Raw genomic sequence first — 15867 nt, 5'->3', positions numbered from 1 at the left:
TTAGCTTTAGCAGAGCTAAATGGTATCATATTTAGGTGATACCATTTAGGTGAGCTAAATGATATCATTTAGCTCCCGAATATTTTTCCGCGGAACTTTTCTACGTAACATTTTTCCTCTGAGCCCCTCAATTGCCCATGAAGAAAATTTTCGGTGGAAAATACCCCTTTTCTATTTATAATACAAAAAATAAATTAAATAAAAATCAGTTTGTATGTTTCGTATCCAGTACGAATAAAAATAACCTGTATTGTTCAAAAAATATTTGGCTGTAACAGATTTGCACTATTTATTTCACTACTGCTGTTGTTATCACAAAACAAAAACAAAATGAATTAACTCAATTCGAACTTCTTTCAATTTTTCAACAATATGCTTACAAATGGAATAGTGAACGTGGATGAATCATTGATTTTTTTTTCGTCCGAAAATCGGTTCAACAAGTTATACCAAATAATTTAATTATAGTAAAAAAATAATCCAAAAAGTTCCAATAAACTTCTGGAGCAAGATTCGTATTTTAATCGCTTTTCAACAAAAAAAGATTTCAATTAGATATTATCAGCTGATGAACTTCGAAAGAACAGGACCGCGTCATGAATTGTTGGAAAAACCGAAAATTTTCCTATTGACAACACTTCAGCATACCTGATTGTGTCTACTAAACGATCATTTGGACCACTTAAGTACATAACAGTATTCGATAAAAGTAAATCAGTTTGAATTTCAGCAAACACCTTACACGCTGCCACATCGATGTGCGACACACATGACAGGTCAACAATAATTGCGTGTGGCTGTAGCTTTTTTAAGACATCATCGCCATCCGTCCCATTCAATTCGGTGGTTTTTGGCCGAAATTCGCCAACCTTTTTGTACAACAATCGTTTGAATGAACTGGCCGAGGCGAAATTTATAGCACCAATATATTGGAAAATTTTTATGTTCGGCAATTGAACAGCTTTTTTGTGCGTTTCAATATTCACATAAAGTCCCGTATTATTATCTATTGCACCCAACAGAGCACATGACGATCGCCAACCTTTGATATAAATTCCTAACAGTGAGCAACCTATGCCGAAAACAAGTCTGAGAAAAAGGCGATAGAAAAAAAATATTGAACTTTTCGTTTGTTCATCTGGTAATTAGTTTTCTGTGTATCGACTCACCCGATATCTACGTCAACTAACACAACAGCCCAGAATGTCACAAACCAAGTGAATGACTCAATTTTGCTCTCCTTATGGAATCGCTTTAATTGAAGCGCCTGTGTGTACATTCCTTTTAGAGCGACCACAATAATTCCCGATAGCACACACTGGAAAAATGGAAAACAGGGCAGTTGTTAATCGTAGCAATTATATCTCAATGATCATGATTATTACTCTGGGCAAATCTTCAAAAAATGGTGCTATCCACATCAGTATAATAAGAATAAGAAACGATGAGACAACGGAAGCGATTTGAGTTCGACCCCCCGTTTGTTCCTGAATTAGTGAACGCGATAGAGAAGTGGCGTTTGGAACGCATGACAGCATGCCGCCAACAATGTTTGATAGTCCCTGAAAAAAAAAAAATTAATTGAAAATTATATAGTAGCAATGCCGAAGCAGAAAAAATAAGGAAATCGTTTTTTCTGCGATAATTGAAAAAAAAACTCACCATGGCCAACAACTCCTGGTTCGGCCGTACTTCATAGTTTTGTTTCTTTGCAAAAATCATAGCCATCGAAATAGTAACCGTGTAACTAACAATGGCAATGGCAATTGAGTCGATTGCGACTAACCAGAGCAGTTTTACGGGTGGCATTATGGGATGTGGCAGTCCCATGGGTATGTGACCGACTAGTTTGACATTATGCTCATTGCCTAGATCGAATACACTGGATATCAATGTACCACCTACTACCGCGATTAATTCGGCGGGTATGGGGAACATGCAGATTTTTGAACATCGTGGCTGAAATTAGTGATTGTATCGAAGCCAAACCGTTAGCACAGTAATAGATTGGAAGCGTGTAATTTGTGAAGGGATGCTCAAGCAAATAGATACGGACAATGAAGCCACATTTCAATATTATCTCAACGTACAAAAATAAACTCACTTTGAATATTTCATTCATAATCACCATGAACAAAATTATACTGCCGGACAATATGACGGTGGTGATATTAGAATTGGGGATTTGGTATATGCAATCTACGACAGTCTGCAAAACAATCAACGAATTTTATATTAAAATTCTGAACGACCATTCCACACCAAGTGTAACAAAAATTGCAAATGACCTCTCCGATTTCGCTCAAACTTGGTGTATAAACTTCTTATGGCCAAAATCTCGCAAAGCCAAAAAATTAGGGTGACCTTCCCCACCTGATGAAAAGTTAGGGTGACCCAAATATTGAAAAAAATCGAATTCTTCGTCGAAAATTAGCCTAAGAATGGTCAATCCAAGATGCTTTTTGAACCTTGCCATTACTTCAAATATAACTCGGGAGATCGAGTGTCCAAATATACTGAAATAAGCTGTTAGCATGTGGTTGGACTTTTAATCTGCAGCATCAATATGAGTATCATTTGAAGTCTTGATTCAATTTTAAACAGGTCATTCTTAGGCTAATTTTCGACGAAGAATTCGAAAATGCAATCGTTTGTGGCCAAAAATGAGGTCCATTGCCATGATTTGGGCAGTTGTGGTGAGATTATGCGATTTTTTCACCTTCTTCTTCAATATTAGCCTCCCAAATGCCAAATTTGAACCATATAAATGAAACATGTTATATGCCACAAGAAACTAGACATCAAGCGCTACATTTTAGGAACACACCGCACCAGTGCTAGTGCCGTAGAAGCAGTTAAAAATGGTTGCATACTTGCAGGAGCATGATTTTTCAAACTGCCGACCTCGATTTGGGGCAGAAGGAAGGGTTTGATCAAGTTAAAATGTTCTACGCGTAAGTAGAATTTTCTACGCGGTTTCCGAATATTATAGTGATTTGGGGCTAAAAGCGGGTTTCTGCCCTGTTTTTGCCCTAAAATAGTGATTTTCGGTGATTTTTCGAGTTTTTAGCCTCCCCCTCCCTTCCAAAGGGGAGGGCAACCCAAAACATTATTATTTTTTGATTCGCTGGAGTCTGGCGAGAATTTTATCAGGACACTTCACCAGTGTCAGACCACCTATTTGGTGTGAAAAAAAAATAAGTAGTCCAAAAACCATGAAAAAATGGTAAATGGTGAAAACAGCGAATTTTTTTCTCATAAAATATGAGGTGGCGGATAGTTGGGGAATATCGAAAAACTCAAGAATTTGAGGTGGGCCCAGTTTTAAGCCAAAAAAATCGAAAAAAAAATTTCACGTCAAAAAAGAGTTTGCCATTTTTATACTTTGAACCCACTTTTCAGAGCTTGGATGAGCCCGGATGGGGTTGTCGTAGTGGACTTTTTTGTAGCCCCATCGATTATCTATCCAACCGAGCATATAGTTTTGAAAGTTTGTACCACAATTTTCTAATGTAAAAAAGTCAAAAAGTGCCATTATTCATTTTTTTCAAAATTTGGGTCACCCTAACTTTTCATCAGGTGGGGAAGGTCACCCTAATTTTTTGGCTTAGCGAGTTTTTGGCCATAAGAAGTTTATACACCAAGTTTGAGCGAAATCGGAGAGGTCATCTGCAATTTATGTTACACTTGGTGTGGAATGGTCGTGAAGTGAATGACAATAATTTTGAACAGTTACATAAATAATTTTGAAGGCCCCTTGGCGTCTTGATATTTGGATACCAAATAAGTCTTTAACGGGTGATTGGACAACGGAACGGTGACATGAAAAAAATGAAATTAAATGTTATTATTATTACAAAGGTACGGGGGATTTCAAGCAATAAAACCTTTAAGTTGGCTAACGGTAACATGAACGGCTGCACCAGTTGTGAAACCATTGACAAGAGGTTCGCTGAGCAAACTAGCTAAACTTCCGAGTCGAAAAGAAGACATTAAAATCTGCAACAAAATATGATACAATAGTAAATAAGAGAATCGGTTCAAAACATATACGAGTCCAATAAATAAAATACCTGGTGTATACCACACATAAAGGCACACGCTGTAACAACCTGTATACTTGTATATTGGTCACCTAATGCATTTGTAGCTATCGATAATGGTGCCGTTGTGTTTGTATTCGATAATACCGTCGCCTTATCCGGTACATACGTATGAACAACTTTCAAAGTCATAAGACTAATAACAGACAACGTGCCTACAGAAATATGTCTCGAGGTGCCAAATATAAAATAAACTATAGTTGGGAAAACTGCCATGTATAAACCAGAGCTTGGACTCACACCGGCAAGTAAACCGTACGCCATGCCTAGACAGCATAAGAACAACAACAACAACAAGACACTGTTCAATTAAACTGACGTAATAGCACACGTGTCACAAGTGTAAATACCCTGTGGTATATGCATCACAGCCACCGTGATACCAGCTGATATGTCGCCGGCGAGATTGTTTTTCACTGAATACTTTGGGAGCCATCTTAGCACGGGAATTAAATTCAGCAAAAACTGTATGAAACTGAAATTATCGCAAAACTTCCTCACGTTAATGGTATCTGAAGAAGAGAAAAAATATTCAATAGTTAATCGCTTAATGGCCAAATTGCATAAAATGACAATGACCTACAGTTTCGTTGTGCTCGTTCCTGATATCCACTTTGTTCTGCCAATTCTTCTAGTCTCACCACCGATCGTTCTACCGAATAAAGCGGTAAATGTGTGTATTCTTTGTTCCCTTGATTCCTTTCAAGTGAGAAACAGAAAAAGAATAAAGACATCAAACAAACGGTCAAAAACCACTTTTCTACGTTTTACTCACTTGTCATTATGGTTCGTTTCATCCATAGTTTGTTGACGCAATAATTAATTGTTATAAAAGTACTGCAGTAAAATGGTAAATGTGTGGGTAATTTAGAAGAAGAAAAAAATCCAACAAAATGTTTATGTTACGCTACTAGCTATTTAGTGGAACCGCCGATCGACAAAATCTGTCGATTAGATGTCCCTCGTTTCTTGTGTGTTTTTCCTAATTTTTGAAGATTTTTCGCCTCATTTTTGGGATATATCACACAGAATAATTGGTCTTAATTTCTCTTTCACGGTGGCAGCCAACCAAAATCACATCCAATTATGTCCGATCCAGTACATACGAATCGAGTTTATACAATGGGTTGCACAAGTTGAAGCAAAAGTGTGCTCGATTGCTCAATTAATAATCTTGTTGAAATTGATGTGTTTAATCTGTGTAACGTACAATCGAGCGCATTTCGATCACTACGTCATAAATACAGATAACGGGTAATCAGAGAGAACAAAACGTTGACATGAAAAAGAAAAAAATGAGTATATAAACATTAGTATTAAAAAAAAGAATTTTTTCCAAAATAAATATCCGCATTAAATTTGTGATGCAATTGAATAAAATGGGGATTACATCAATCAAACACGTGTGACCGCAACATTATACAAAATAGATGCACACACACATGCGATTCAAATAAGATTCCCTCGCATCGATCGAACGACGTCGAGCAACAATTATTGGCGCTGACTAAAGTGGTTTTACGATGTTTGTTTACAATTACAACCAGACTGTCAACTCATTTCGATTTTTTTTTCTTTGTACGATAAAATATGATAACGCAAAGAAATGAAACCGAAGTTCAAAAACCTACAATTTCACAAAAAAAAACACTGACGATTATTCTTTGTTCCTTAATCATTCAAAAGCGATGTGTCGTAATATACGGGAAACAACATATGTACTGAAAAAATGAGATTTTCCGACATAAAAACGAAATAAACACGACATCTGATGCAATCTACGCAAATTCAATTGAGATAATCAAATTGTGTAAAATGAGAACCCAATAAAAAAAATATGACAAAAATGGCTTCACCATTTTCAGTCACGCAAATAGTTCTAATTTTTTTTAGAATCGTTCTAGCGCATACATTGACGCACAACCATTAAGCATGTAATTTAGAAAGCACATTCACTGATAACGATGGTTGATAGTTCGAAGTTGTGATTTGACATGATACTGATTTTATCTCATGCTCTCTTACAATTGGCTTGTCATAATTGTTCAATTCTACCAATTATCAATTCCGCTTGAGTGTGACATGATGTTTTAGATACAGAAACAAGAAAGATTTGGCCGAATTAATCGCTGACGCAAAAATACTTGTCAGAATGTTCGGCTGCACAGCCATTTTTAAGCAATGAATAGCAATTTATTATGGTGAACAATTTACTTCGATTAGTTCGATCCATATTTGCATTTTTTTTAGTTATACATACATCGGCAGTTAATTTGATTTTATAACCGAATTTCTATCTATGTCGAGAAAAAACGAGAGAAAAAAGAATAATTTTTCCAAAGATAAAATATACACTTTTCAGTCTGAATAAGAACTGAACGGAAAACTTTGGATTAGAACCCTTTTATACCACCTAATTATCAGCAGTGCAGTGAATGTAATGGAAATGTACTGAAAATTGTGACGAAAAGTCGGATTTTGCGTGATAATTGTTTACACCATTATTACCAGACTCATTGTCGCTTCATCAATTGCACCAATTAGATCGTTCAGGCGAAAATCGGGTGAATCATTGTTGACAGAAAAAAAAGTGAGAGTGAGAGAGAAAAAAAAACAAGCATTGTTTTGTCTCAGCACAAAGGAAGTTTGTTTTCAAAATTATCTTTACAATGTTTAGCATTCAATGCCTTGTTTAACCTATTTTTATTCGTCTAAATTAATACAATTGCGCGACTGTATGCGTTTGTCATATGTTCAATTAAAATGCCGATTGAAATTTTATTGGTATAAAGTGGAAATCGTCGTCTTTTTTTTACAAATTGCGTAATTACGGCATTGATGGAAAATTCTCGTTGGTCCAAACATAAATCATGCAGCACAAGTGAACAGCTGATTATTATTGAATTCGATTCGGATGATATGGTCTTAATGAATTTGTGGTGTTTTTAAGCATATGCAATTGATGTCTCGGCCGTAGTAAATTTATCATGTTGATGTCGCCTTTGAAATGTGCTAATTGCATTGGGCAAACGCCATGGATCGATTCACTTGAGCAATCAAATGGATTTTCGGTTGGCATTTCCAAAGTCAAATAGAATTTTGCAATGGCGGTATTCCCTTGGAGTGTGGCCACACATAACGGTGACAATATCCCAGTTGAATTGAATTCATTGAAATCAAAATGAGCGAGAATCATATTGCACGTCTCAATATTACCGGAATATGTAGCCAATGTCAATGCATTTTGACCTTGAATAGCAAAACGGATAAACGAAATTTGTTGTATTGATTCGATTGGATATCATGTGATTACGGGATATTTACCAAAAACATTTATACGCTGATGATTAGCACCCAGTGCAAGCAAATAGCTGACGATTTGACTTCGACCGCAATAACACGCATAGAGCAATGGAGTGTTTGAGAATCGGTCGTTGTATTCTAATGCATCTGGATTTTTCTTCAACACTGTTTGCAAACCAATCAAATCGTTGCGTAAAATGAATCCAAACACATGATGACAAATGCTTTCCATTGTGGTATTCTTTGTATCGGAATTTTATTTCAACAAATTGTTATCAAGCAATTTCACTAATTTTTGTTTCGTTGTAAATGTGCAGGGGATCACGTGTAAATAGTTATTTTCTTTGTTTTATATTTATTATTGCTGAATTTCGAAAGAAAAATTATGAAATTTGGTGTCAAACTATTCAGAATTATAACCGCAATCGTTTTGGTTTTCGTCCGAAGAAATGTGTTGAGTTGAAATGTACTTAAGCCGAGACAGAGTACGTTGGTTACATTGCAAACGGTAATTATTAACTGAATGATTAACGGGCAAATGAGAACAGTAGCATGTTGTCAAGAAGGTGCTGTCGTTACACCGATTTCTTGACATTGTCACATTTTTGTTTCACATCAATTCTTATTGGGTGGTCAGATTGCAACTGGCTAAATACACATAAGCCGGTATTTCATATACATTTGTTGAATGGTTAGTTTTCAAATTGAGAAATAATGTTTGTAGTACATAGAGTATCGTCGGCATAAAAATTGGGAATGTATGCGATTAAGCACGGACATGAAAGCGTTGAACAGATTTTGCATTGTGGCCATTGGTTGCGTTTTTGACTGATATCTTGATTTAGAGTGTTGAGTAAAATGTCTAAGAAAAAGTTTATGTCTATTTACTCAATTTGGCTACTGCATTCACCGAACTAATATTGACATTCTGCTCTCCCGCTCTCTCTCTCTCTCTCTCTCTCTCTCTCTCTCTCTCTCTCTCTCTCTCTCTCTCTATATGTTCGTTGCAAATTAAACTGGCAATGTTTGTATAATTATCGTTTTTTCCAGTTTTCTTTGGGGGCACACAATTACTCGGAAATTCGGATTCATAGGAAATAACCAGCAACCACTAAATCCAATATGGTTTTTGCAAATCAGTTTACTACCTTTTCTAATACAGCAGTTCAATTGTTATCTCGTATGTGTGTGTGTGTCCGGTTTTTGCTTACTGTCAACTGTTTTTTTGTAAATGGATTGACAATGGATACGTATTGGTTATAATTGTAGTTTGAAATAATAGCATCAATTATTAACATACAAGGTGGTCAATGGTTATTATTCGTTGAATAATCATCAATCCGGTGTATCAGTGTTTGCTTGATTTTTTTTTTTCTGTTTTTGATGACCTTTTTCAATCCAGAAAACATGTTTTTGTTTTAAATTTCGACAACAACAAAATCTCGCAAAACGAATAAAAAAATGACAATGGAGAGATAAATGTCATAATTTTAGCCGAATGGATACATCATTTTGAATGAAAACCAGATTTCAATTCAGTGAGAATTTCTTATAACATTTCGACTTTATGCATGAATATAAGCAAAAAGACACTACTAATATTGGTATATAAAAAAATGATCGGAAAAAAAGTGACACATGTACATTTATTGTGTTCACTGGAAATTGAATTGTGATCGTTGTCGAGTTTAATTAGCACTTGAAAAAATGAATTTCTGAAGTCACACAGCACCTAATTACATTGTATCACATATATATTTTCCGTTCGAGTTCATAGCGTAAGTTGCAGTTCACTGTATTACATTAGCCAGAGAGTAGAGAAACGGTGTGTTTCGCTGACATTCGTCGGAAGTATATATGTTTCCGATCATATGTTGTTAGACGTTTTCTTTTATGTATACACATATGTTTTAATGTGTATCACAATTCCTATGCTATGCTAGTAAGATCGAAACGCTGAAGGTCACAAACAACATTCAGCCTCGATCTACAACTAAGAAATAGAATTGCACGCATGTGCGAGTTTGTACATAATTTCAAAAGCAACGGTCAGATTCACACACTACTCTACTCAAGTTCATTTATCAATGAATGAAAGAGCTACATTTTTCCTTAAAATTCCATGCGGTGTATTGAGTATTTGTGGGTGACAATTCTATGGTATAAAGGAAGCTCATTCAAATATCAATTGATTTACATCGGAAAATCGTTCGAAATAAACGCTAATTTATGATCATTGATGCATTCAACGGCAAAATTTAAATGCAAACACAAACAGTCGAAAAATACGCACCTTCTCAACGCAATTAATGGCAACTTTTTCATTTAAATGTAAATCTATAACGCACATTTTAAACATTGATTTAAATAAACAACAACAATATGTATCCCCGAACTAAATTAATTTCACTAAATGATTTAGCACTCATTTCGTTTCATTACTAATTTCTGATGGTAAATATGTGAGTGAGTCGCGGGTTAACACCATCTAATTTGAATTGAAAAAAGTTATCGAAATTGTTCACAATCGATTCGATGGGGATTGTTTGAGAATTCAAAGCAAAAATAAGCGGTGGATTAATCGCGAATTTTGAAATACACCTGGATATTATGCACCAACCTGAGACCGTACGTCAACGACTACGTGTTTCAAAGAAATTCGATTGTTATTGTTTGAGAGACAATTTGACACTAGACTCTTTCTCAATGACATGCGCAACACTGAATCGAACATTTGATTTGTGCTCCTGTTATAATGAATGTTCCCGCTTGTGCCTTTGTATGTGTAAGTAAGCTAGCACTATTAATGTGTATAGTTTCATATGATATGATATGACATAATTTCATTTCTACAAAGAATAACAACAAAAAATTTACGTAAACTATAATCGCGAAGTCAACAAATCAATCATCAATGGGGTTCATGATATCGATAGCATTTAATTAATCGATTATTTTCTTCAGAAACATAAACAGATGATGTGAACCCGAATTTTTTTTAAAAAATAATATCAAATGGAATATTATTGGAAATTTTGCTTAAAAACGATATTACTTTACAATCGAAAAGAGATGAAATCTATAAAAAAGATAATCACATTGTCGAATTGCCGAATACACGGGCATGCGATCATGCCTTGCCATGTGTGCTTGTGTATGTTTTGGATCAGCTGTGTGCGCATGAGAATGTATTGGTGAGGTTTCGATTGGCTTTGAATTTCAAATATTTTGTTCCACACAATAGATACTAGTGTGAAATTCGTTCGAGCTATCTTTCGAATTGCTTTCCATTTTCGATGTTCTAAATTGTCTCTGTCTCACTCTCTCTCCTTCTCTCTCCCTCCGCCTTCAGTTTTAGTATCGATTCGAATGCTTTCAATTTTACGTCGATAAATACCATTTATCACCAATATTATCCATCGACCAAGTTAAAATGTCATAGTCTCACCACAGACCGGACAATTTACCGCACTATAAATACCATTCACTGAAATATTCATAAACAGTTCAAAATCAAAACAATCAATTTGTGATTCGTTCAATAAAGTATTTATTCGAATTTATGCCTATGTTTTGTTTCCGCTAATCGAATCCATTATCTAGCATATTATGAAATCACAACACGTCACAGGCTACATGCAAATATTGTTTGCATTGTGGTTCCCTTTATGTCTTAATAATTGTTTTTTTTTAAATTTCATTTCATTCGAGTGTAGTGAATCTACGCGGTGTTGATAAATTTTCATTCAATTTGCTCGTAGCCTAGTAGCGGTGACGTTGATAATGCATTGGCGGCATTGAAGCTGGTTGCGATTGTGGAGGCTGCTGGTGTGAAGCTGACGGCGGTGCACGATTACTTGAAGAAGAAAAAACATGACTTAGTTGCTTGCAATTATTTCTTGCATCCATTTTGAAAATACTCACATTGTGTTATTTGTTGTCATGTATCCTTGTGTGATGCTTCCACTTGGCTTCATATTTTGAATTTGCTGAAACATTATATTTCCAATAAAAAGAAGAAAATTGTATTTTTCGTGAACATTTTTCATTGTTTTTTTTTCTTCAAATGAATAAATTGATGTTGAGTTTTTTTTTCCTGTCTTGACCTGATACGCACCTGTTGATTTTGTGGCGATATTGTGAGCATTCCCGATGACAACGACATTGGCATGCGATACATATTTTCGGAAATGTGAGTCGATTGTTGCACTGGTGGTGGTTGCTGCTTCTCCAAATGATAACCGCGCTCGTTCAGCTTCTCCAACGAAATCTGTTGGGCATGTGGCTTATGAGGTGGCGGTGGACCGCCGTGGCTTGACTGTTGCTGTATCTTTTGTGATTGTGAATGTTGTGAATGTTGTGAAACACTGAAATACGATGAAATTTTATGAATATTATTCGATTGATTGCTGACTGATCAAATCGTTTATGAAATGATTTGTTATTTTAGTTGTGAAAGCGATATAAAGTCAAAATTTTCTTAAGCACGAATTGCTTTGGCGAGAAAAATATGCGTCGATGAACTGTACGACTTATAATTTATCTTTCATATTTATAGTTATTGTAGGTATGAGGCTTTACCTTTGCAACGGTTTTCCCTTATCGTGTGATGTATTCGACGACTGAGACGTGGGCTGTTGATTCGACTGCGACTGATGTTGCGCCTGAGATTGTACCTGAGACGATTGTTGCTGTGACTATTCGGATCACATTTTGTTTTAGTGTGTTTTTTTTTCAAATCAACCGTAAAAAATCAATGCCATTCGAACTCGAACGGACAAAAACGCACGCAAAAAATGTACCTGCTCTGACGACAAAGCTTGTGATTGAGCTTGTTGTTGCGTTAACTCTGGATGATATGATGAAATCATTGGAATATTCATATTCGGTGCATAAGCCGGATACACGATCGACTGCCGTGAATCTTGTGAATTGGACGGATAATAAAGTGTTCCCGGTGGATTCTGGTACGTTGGCTCTGCAAAAACAATCAACAAATGATGAATCTGGTCGGTATATATGCAGAAAACGACTACGCCATAGCGGGACAAAACATTTGGCGGGTAAAGAATGTGCAAATGGGCCAAAAGGGATAAAGAATCATTGGGCGGATAAAATAAAAATTACAAATGCCAAATAAGGTGTGTGAAATGTTTGCTTGTGAGCATTTTTTAAAAATAAATTTTAAAGTGCAACTTTGCGGGTGAGTGTGGTTTGATTGTTTGTGTTTGGTTTCTGTAAAATCTTTTTTACAGAAGGATTTATGTGCGTATGTATGTGTATGTTTTGTTTTGGACCCCACAGAGAAAAAATAATAAGTTTTACAATTGTTTTGGAAGAAAAATAAACTCACTGTTCCATAAGACAGTACGAGCAATTTCACCGCCTCGTCTGCCATCCTCATGTTCTGTGAAAATAAGCGTTTGTTTGTTTTTTTATTCTTTTGTTTCATCATTGTGCGAACATACCATTAAAACGTACAGCATTTATCTCGATTTGCATACGTTAAACCAATCAAATTCATTCATTTCAATGCAAATCGAATAATCAATTTTGTAAAAAGCCGAATTTTAAGAAGAAATGCCGTAAAGAAATCAAAATTTGCCTAGTTTTTGTGTGTTCAACATACGAAATTTTGATGATTATTTGTGGGTGAACGATGACCACTGTTCATTGACCAGTGATGTCATCAAGAATGTCTTTGATGAATCCTCCCCCAAAAAAAACTTACTTTGACTGGGCGGGTATGGTGGATTGTTGGTCTTATAGTATTGTGGCGTTGGTGATGGACTTCGGCCACGTTTGTTTGGTGGTGTTGCACTCATCGGCGGTGGACCACTTTGCAAATACTAGGTGTGCAATTGAATATTGTTTCGTTACATAATGTTCAATCGAATTGCATATATCAGTAAATGAATCATACCTTTTGCATCAGCTGTGGTGCACGCGGTGGCAAAAAAATTTGTTGATGTGACCCTTGTTGCTGGACAATGCTTTGCAATGCAAACATCTCACTACAAAAAATCATTATCATTTTCTATAATTCCTCATCACATCTATGAGCGGAATATTTTCCGTCTTACCTATCCTTTTGTTGCTGCTGTTTCTTCCGGTTTTCATCTTCGTTCAGTACTTTTTTCAATCGTAAAAACAATTGCTGCTTCTCGTTCCGCAATTCTTTGAGTCGTGTGTTGAGAATTTGAATTTGTTCCTTTGTTTCTCCCAATGTCATTGCATCTTGTCGATCACGTTCCTCTCGCTCTTTGCGCAAACGTTCCTCTTCTACTTCAGCCTCTTGTTCTGTGTAAATGCAAGATGTAACATGTATCTGGGTGTTTTGATTGAAACAATGAATACGCACCTTCTTTGATTTTTTGTCGCTCTCTCATTACATGCTCCTTGAGAGACTGCCACAGCAGTTCCTCTCGTTCCTTTTTAGCCGCCGGTTGCTCCGTGGCGGCTGGCATTTTCAAATACTTTTTGGCACTAATTATAAAATCGTATGAAAACTCTTCCAAAAAAAAATGTTGATATCAATCGGCTCCGATTGATATTTGCTGATTCGTTCTAGTCAGAAATCTCACTTTGATCGATCGAATCGTACAGTGAGACACTTGAACAAAACAGAATGAATATTAATGACGAAAAATATTGCGTTTATTGGGAGCGTCTATAATATACAATGCACCAAATAAATGCCACACAATGATGATTTTTTACTTATTTCAGTTTCTGTCACTTCTTTCTTTCATTTCTTCTTCTTCTTCTTCTTCTTCTTTTCATTTCTTGTTCTGCATACACACATAGCGACACAGCTAGCGACTTGATGACATTTCGAATTTCGAACATTACCAACGCTTCAGTGTACGAAATCTTCACTATCGACCAATTATATCAATCGTGGTCTGTGTTATCGGCCCGTAAATGAATTTAAATTGCAATTTTCTCCGTTTATTTTTGTTGTTTTTTTTATTGAAAGAAATTTTAATTTGAGATTGAATTCATTCAACATTTGGTACAATGATGAGTCATTTCCATAAGCACGTAAAATCAAGCTTGATTTCGAAGTTTTCCACCAGGAAAAAAGCACAAGAAATAGAATTGAAATGAACGGTGAACCAATTTCCAATGAATCATTTGCTCGATTGAGGAAATACGTAATAATGCACACACATAATGCCGAAGCCAAAGATAAGGCAATAATGATAAAATGAAAAGATTTGTGTTTGGCTTTAATTGATTTTATTTTGTATTCACGCGAATGAGAATTGAAAAGATAACGTTTGCTGTTTAGTTTTCTCTATGCAGTAACGATTCATCAATCAACATAATTGAAAATCAATACGAATCAGATTTCAATTAGAGAAATCGATTTTGATAAGAAACTTTATAATTAATTGTTTCGTTAAAATCCGATAATCTCATCCATTTAATACGTAACCGTCTCGAATTGCTACGTTACAACACGTGAACGATACCATTTTCTAATTAACGATTGATTTGAATGTGCCAAGTTTAGCATGTGAGAGTTTGGAAAAGCCAATCAAGAAATTGCCATATGATTGACGCAATCATTAACAACAGCAGGCCAGTTCAGCATCCCGCGTTTATTGTATATCTTATGCAACGGCAGCAGTAAGAGATGGGGGGGGAAGATTTTGAGTCGAGTGACACACAGGGTAACTATAAATGCCAACAGGTTTGCATGTATTAGAGTCGATTGGTGCTTTTATCGGATCAAAATGGATAAATTTGTCTCAGATTGACGGGTTTAAAGAGAGTTTTTGGCGTTATAGCTGTTCATGCGCTCATTTTTTACACCATCTTTAAGTATCACACCACTGCCCACACACAATATATGTATATATTTGCTCGATTGATATTTTTTCCTTCTCTTTATATATTTTCTCTCGGTCTGATTTCGTACGCGCATTTCATGTGAAATTTATTTGCTTTCTGTGATGCGGTAAAGCCCCACTCTTTGACTCTTTTTCCATCCAATTCTCTTACTCCCTTGCTCTCTTTCTTCCTACGTTCATCCATTAAATGTGAACAACACGAACACAAGAACAAAAGAAAAAAACGCTTCGGGGGAATAGTGTGTGAGTTCACTGCAAACTATTTGAAATTGTGTCATATTATTTTTCACCGATCCAATTGCAATTAAACAACAGCATGCACCATCGAGTTTAATCGAGCAAAAGGTAAAGATATGGCATCAATTTAATGTATAAACTAACTGTAACTTATTGAACACCTTGCACGACGTAAATTGAATGGAACGAAATGGTTTATTTCGAGTTTCTTTTTATTTGGGTCCTCTCGAATGATGACTGCATAGCGCACACAACACATAATAAGGAAGTCGTAGTTTTTCCGGTTTCATTTACGACGAATGTGGTGAGGATTCAATCGTCACGATTGTGACAAAGACGAAAAGTTATTTAATTGAATGAATGTG

At 35.7% G+C, this 15867-nt stretch overlaps 3 protein-coding genes across 9 annotated transcripts; all 3 read right to left on the bottom strand.

The window, feature by feature from the left end:
- Positions 1–209: 209 nt before the first annotated feature.
- Positions 210–10131, bottom strand: LOC129574149 (solute carrier family 26 member 6-like). 4 transcript variants are annotated; one of them, XM_055455641.1, is made up of 13 exons: positions 9700–10131; positions 5015–5333; positions 4879–4940; positions 4687–4802; positions 4454–4615; positions 4074–4369; positions 3888–3999; positions 3737–3789; positions 2105–2209; positions 1663–1959; positions 1386–1562; positions 1170–1318; positions 210–1089 (listed from the first exon to the last, which is right to left on the bottom strand). In XM_055455641.1, exons 3-13 carry the CDS (start codon positions 4902–4904, stop codon positions 552–554), a joined length of 2031 nt encoding a protein of 676 aa, XP_055311616.1. In that variant the 5' UTR covers positions 4905–4940; positions 5015–5333; positions 9700–10131; the 3' UTR covers positions 210–551. The 4 variants fall into 4 exon arrangements, with proteins under 4 accessions (XP_055311616.1, XP_055311619.1, XP_055311618.1 ...); XM_055455644.1 differs by having other exon boundaries at positions 10027–10129; XM_055455643.1 differs by lacking the exon at positions 9700–10131 and adding an exon at positions 8555–8620 and having other exon boundaries at positions 4879–5333.
- On the bottom strand, positions 6727–8248 carry LOC129574150 (DNA replication inhibitor plutonium). Its single transcript, XM_055455645.1, has 2 exons — positions 7428–8248; positions 6727–7352 (listed from the first exon to the last, which is right to left on the bottom strand). The coding sequence occupies exons 1-2, from the start codon at positions 7636–7638 to the stop codon at positions 7000–7002; spliced, it is 564 nt and encodes a 187-aa protein (XP_055311620.1). The 5' UTR covers positions 7639–8248; the 3' UTR covers positions 6727–6999.
- Positions 10132–10932: 801 nt separating the features above from the next.
- Positions 10933–14219, bottom strand: LOC129573887 (G protein pathway suppressor 2). Of its 4 annotated transcripts, none has more exons than XM_055455028.1 (10): positions 13768–14219; positions 13490–13706; positions 13330–13420; positions 13138–13255; positions 12760–12813; positions 12209–12384; positions 11988–12103; positions 11524–11773; positions 11331–11395; positions 10933–11262 (listed from the first exon to the last, which is right to left on the bottom strand). In XM_055455028.1, the coding sequence occupies exons 1-10, from the start codon at positions 13871–13873 to the stop codon at positions 11169–11171; spliced, it is 1287 nt and encodes a 428-aa protein (XP_055311003.1). In that variant the 5' UTR covers positions 13874–14219; the 3' UTR covers positions 10933–11168. The 4 variants fall into 4 exon arrangements, with proteins under 4 accessions (XP_055311003.1, XP_055311004.1, XP_055311005.1 ...); XM_055455029.1 differs by having other exon boundaries at positions 11988–12082; positions 13768–14199; XM_055455030.1 differs by lacking the exon at positions 12760–12813.
- Positions 14220–15867: the final 1648 nt, after the last annotated feature.

Source organism: Sitodiplosis mosellana, unplaced genomic scaffold (assembly GCF_009176505.1).
Source record: "Sitodiplosis mosellana isolate CC-2019 unplaced genomic scaffold, AAFC_SMos_1.0 Smas_scaffold_6150, whole genome shotgun sequence".
NCBI lineage: Eukaryota > Metazoa > Arthropoda > Insecta > Diptera > Cecidomyiidae > Sitodiplosis > Sitodiplosis mosellana.
This window is presented reverse-complemented; position numbering and strand designations above follow the sequence as displayed.

What these genes read in the sequence shown, in the direction of transcription:
- LOC129574149 (XM_055455641.1), bottom strand. Translation starts at nt 4,904, where the DNA reads ATGGATGAAACGAACCATAATGACAA. An exon ending in ACCAGGAGTTGTTGGCCATG is followed by an intron (nt 1,563 to 1,662) that starts GTGAGTTTTTTT and finishes TTTTTTTTTCAG; the next exon opens with GGACTATCAAACATTGTTGG. An exon ending in TTAGTTGACGTAGATATCGG is followed by an intron (nt 1,090 to 1,169) that starts GTGAGTCGATAC and finishes CCTTTTTCTCAG; the next exon opens with ACTTGTTTTCGGCATAGGTT.
- LOC129574150 (XM_055455645.1), bottom strand. Translation starts at nt 7,638, where the DNA reads ATGGAAAGCATTTGTCATCATGTGTTTGGATTCATTTTACGCAACGAT. An exon ending in TCAGCGTATAAATGTTTTTG is followed by an intron (nt 7,353 to 7,427) that starts GTAAATATCCCG and finishes TTGCTATTCAAG; the next exon opens with GTCAAAATGCATTGACATTG.
- LOC129573887 (XM_055455028.1), bottom strand. Translation starts at nt 13,873, where the DNA reads ATGCCAGCCGCCACGGAGCAACCGGCGGCTAAAAAGGAACGAGAGGAA. An exon ending in CACCACAGCTGATGCAAAAG is followed by an intron (nt 13,256 to 13,329) that starts GTATGATTCATT and finishes TTGCACACCTAG; the next exon opens with TATTTGCAAAGTGGTCCACC. An exon ending in TATCGCCACAAAATCAACAG is followed by an intron (nt 11,396 to 11,523) that starts GTGCGTATCAGG and finishes ATAATGTTTCAG; the next exon opens with CAAATTCAAAATATGAAGCC.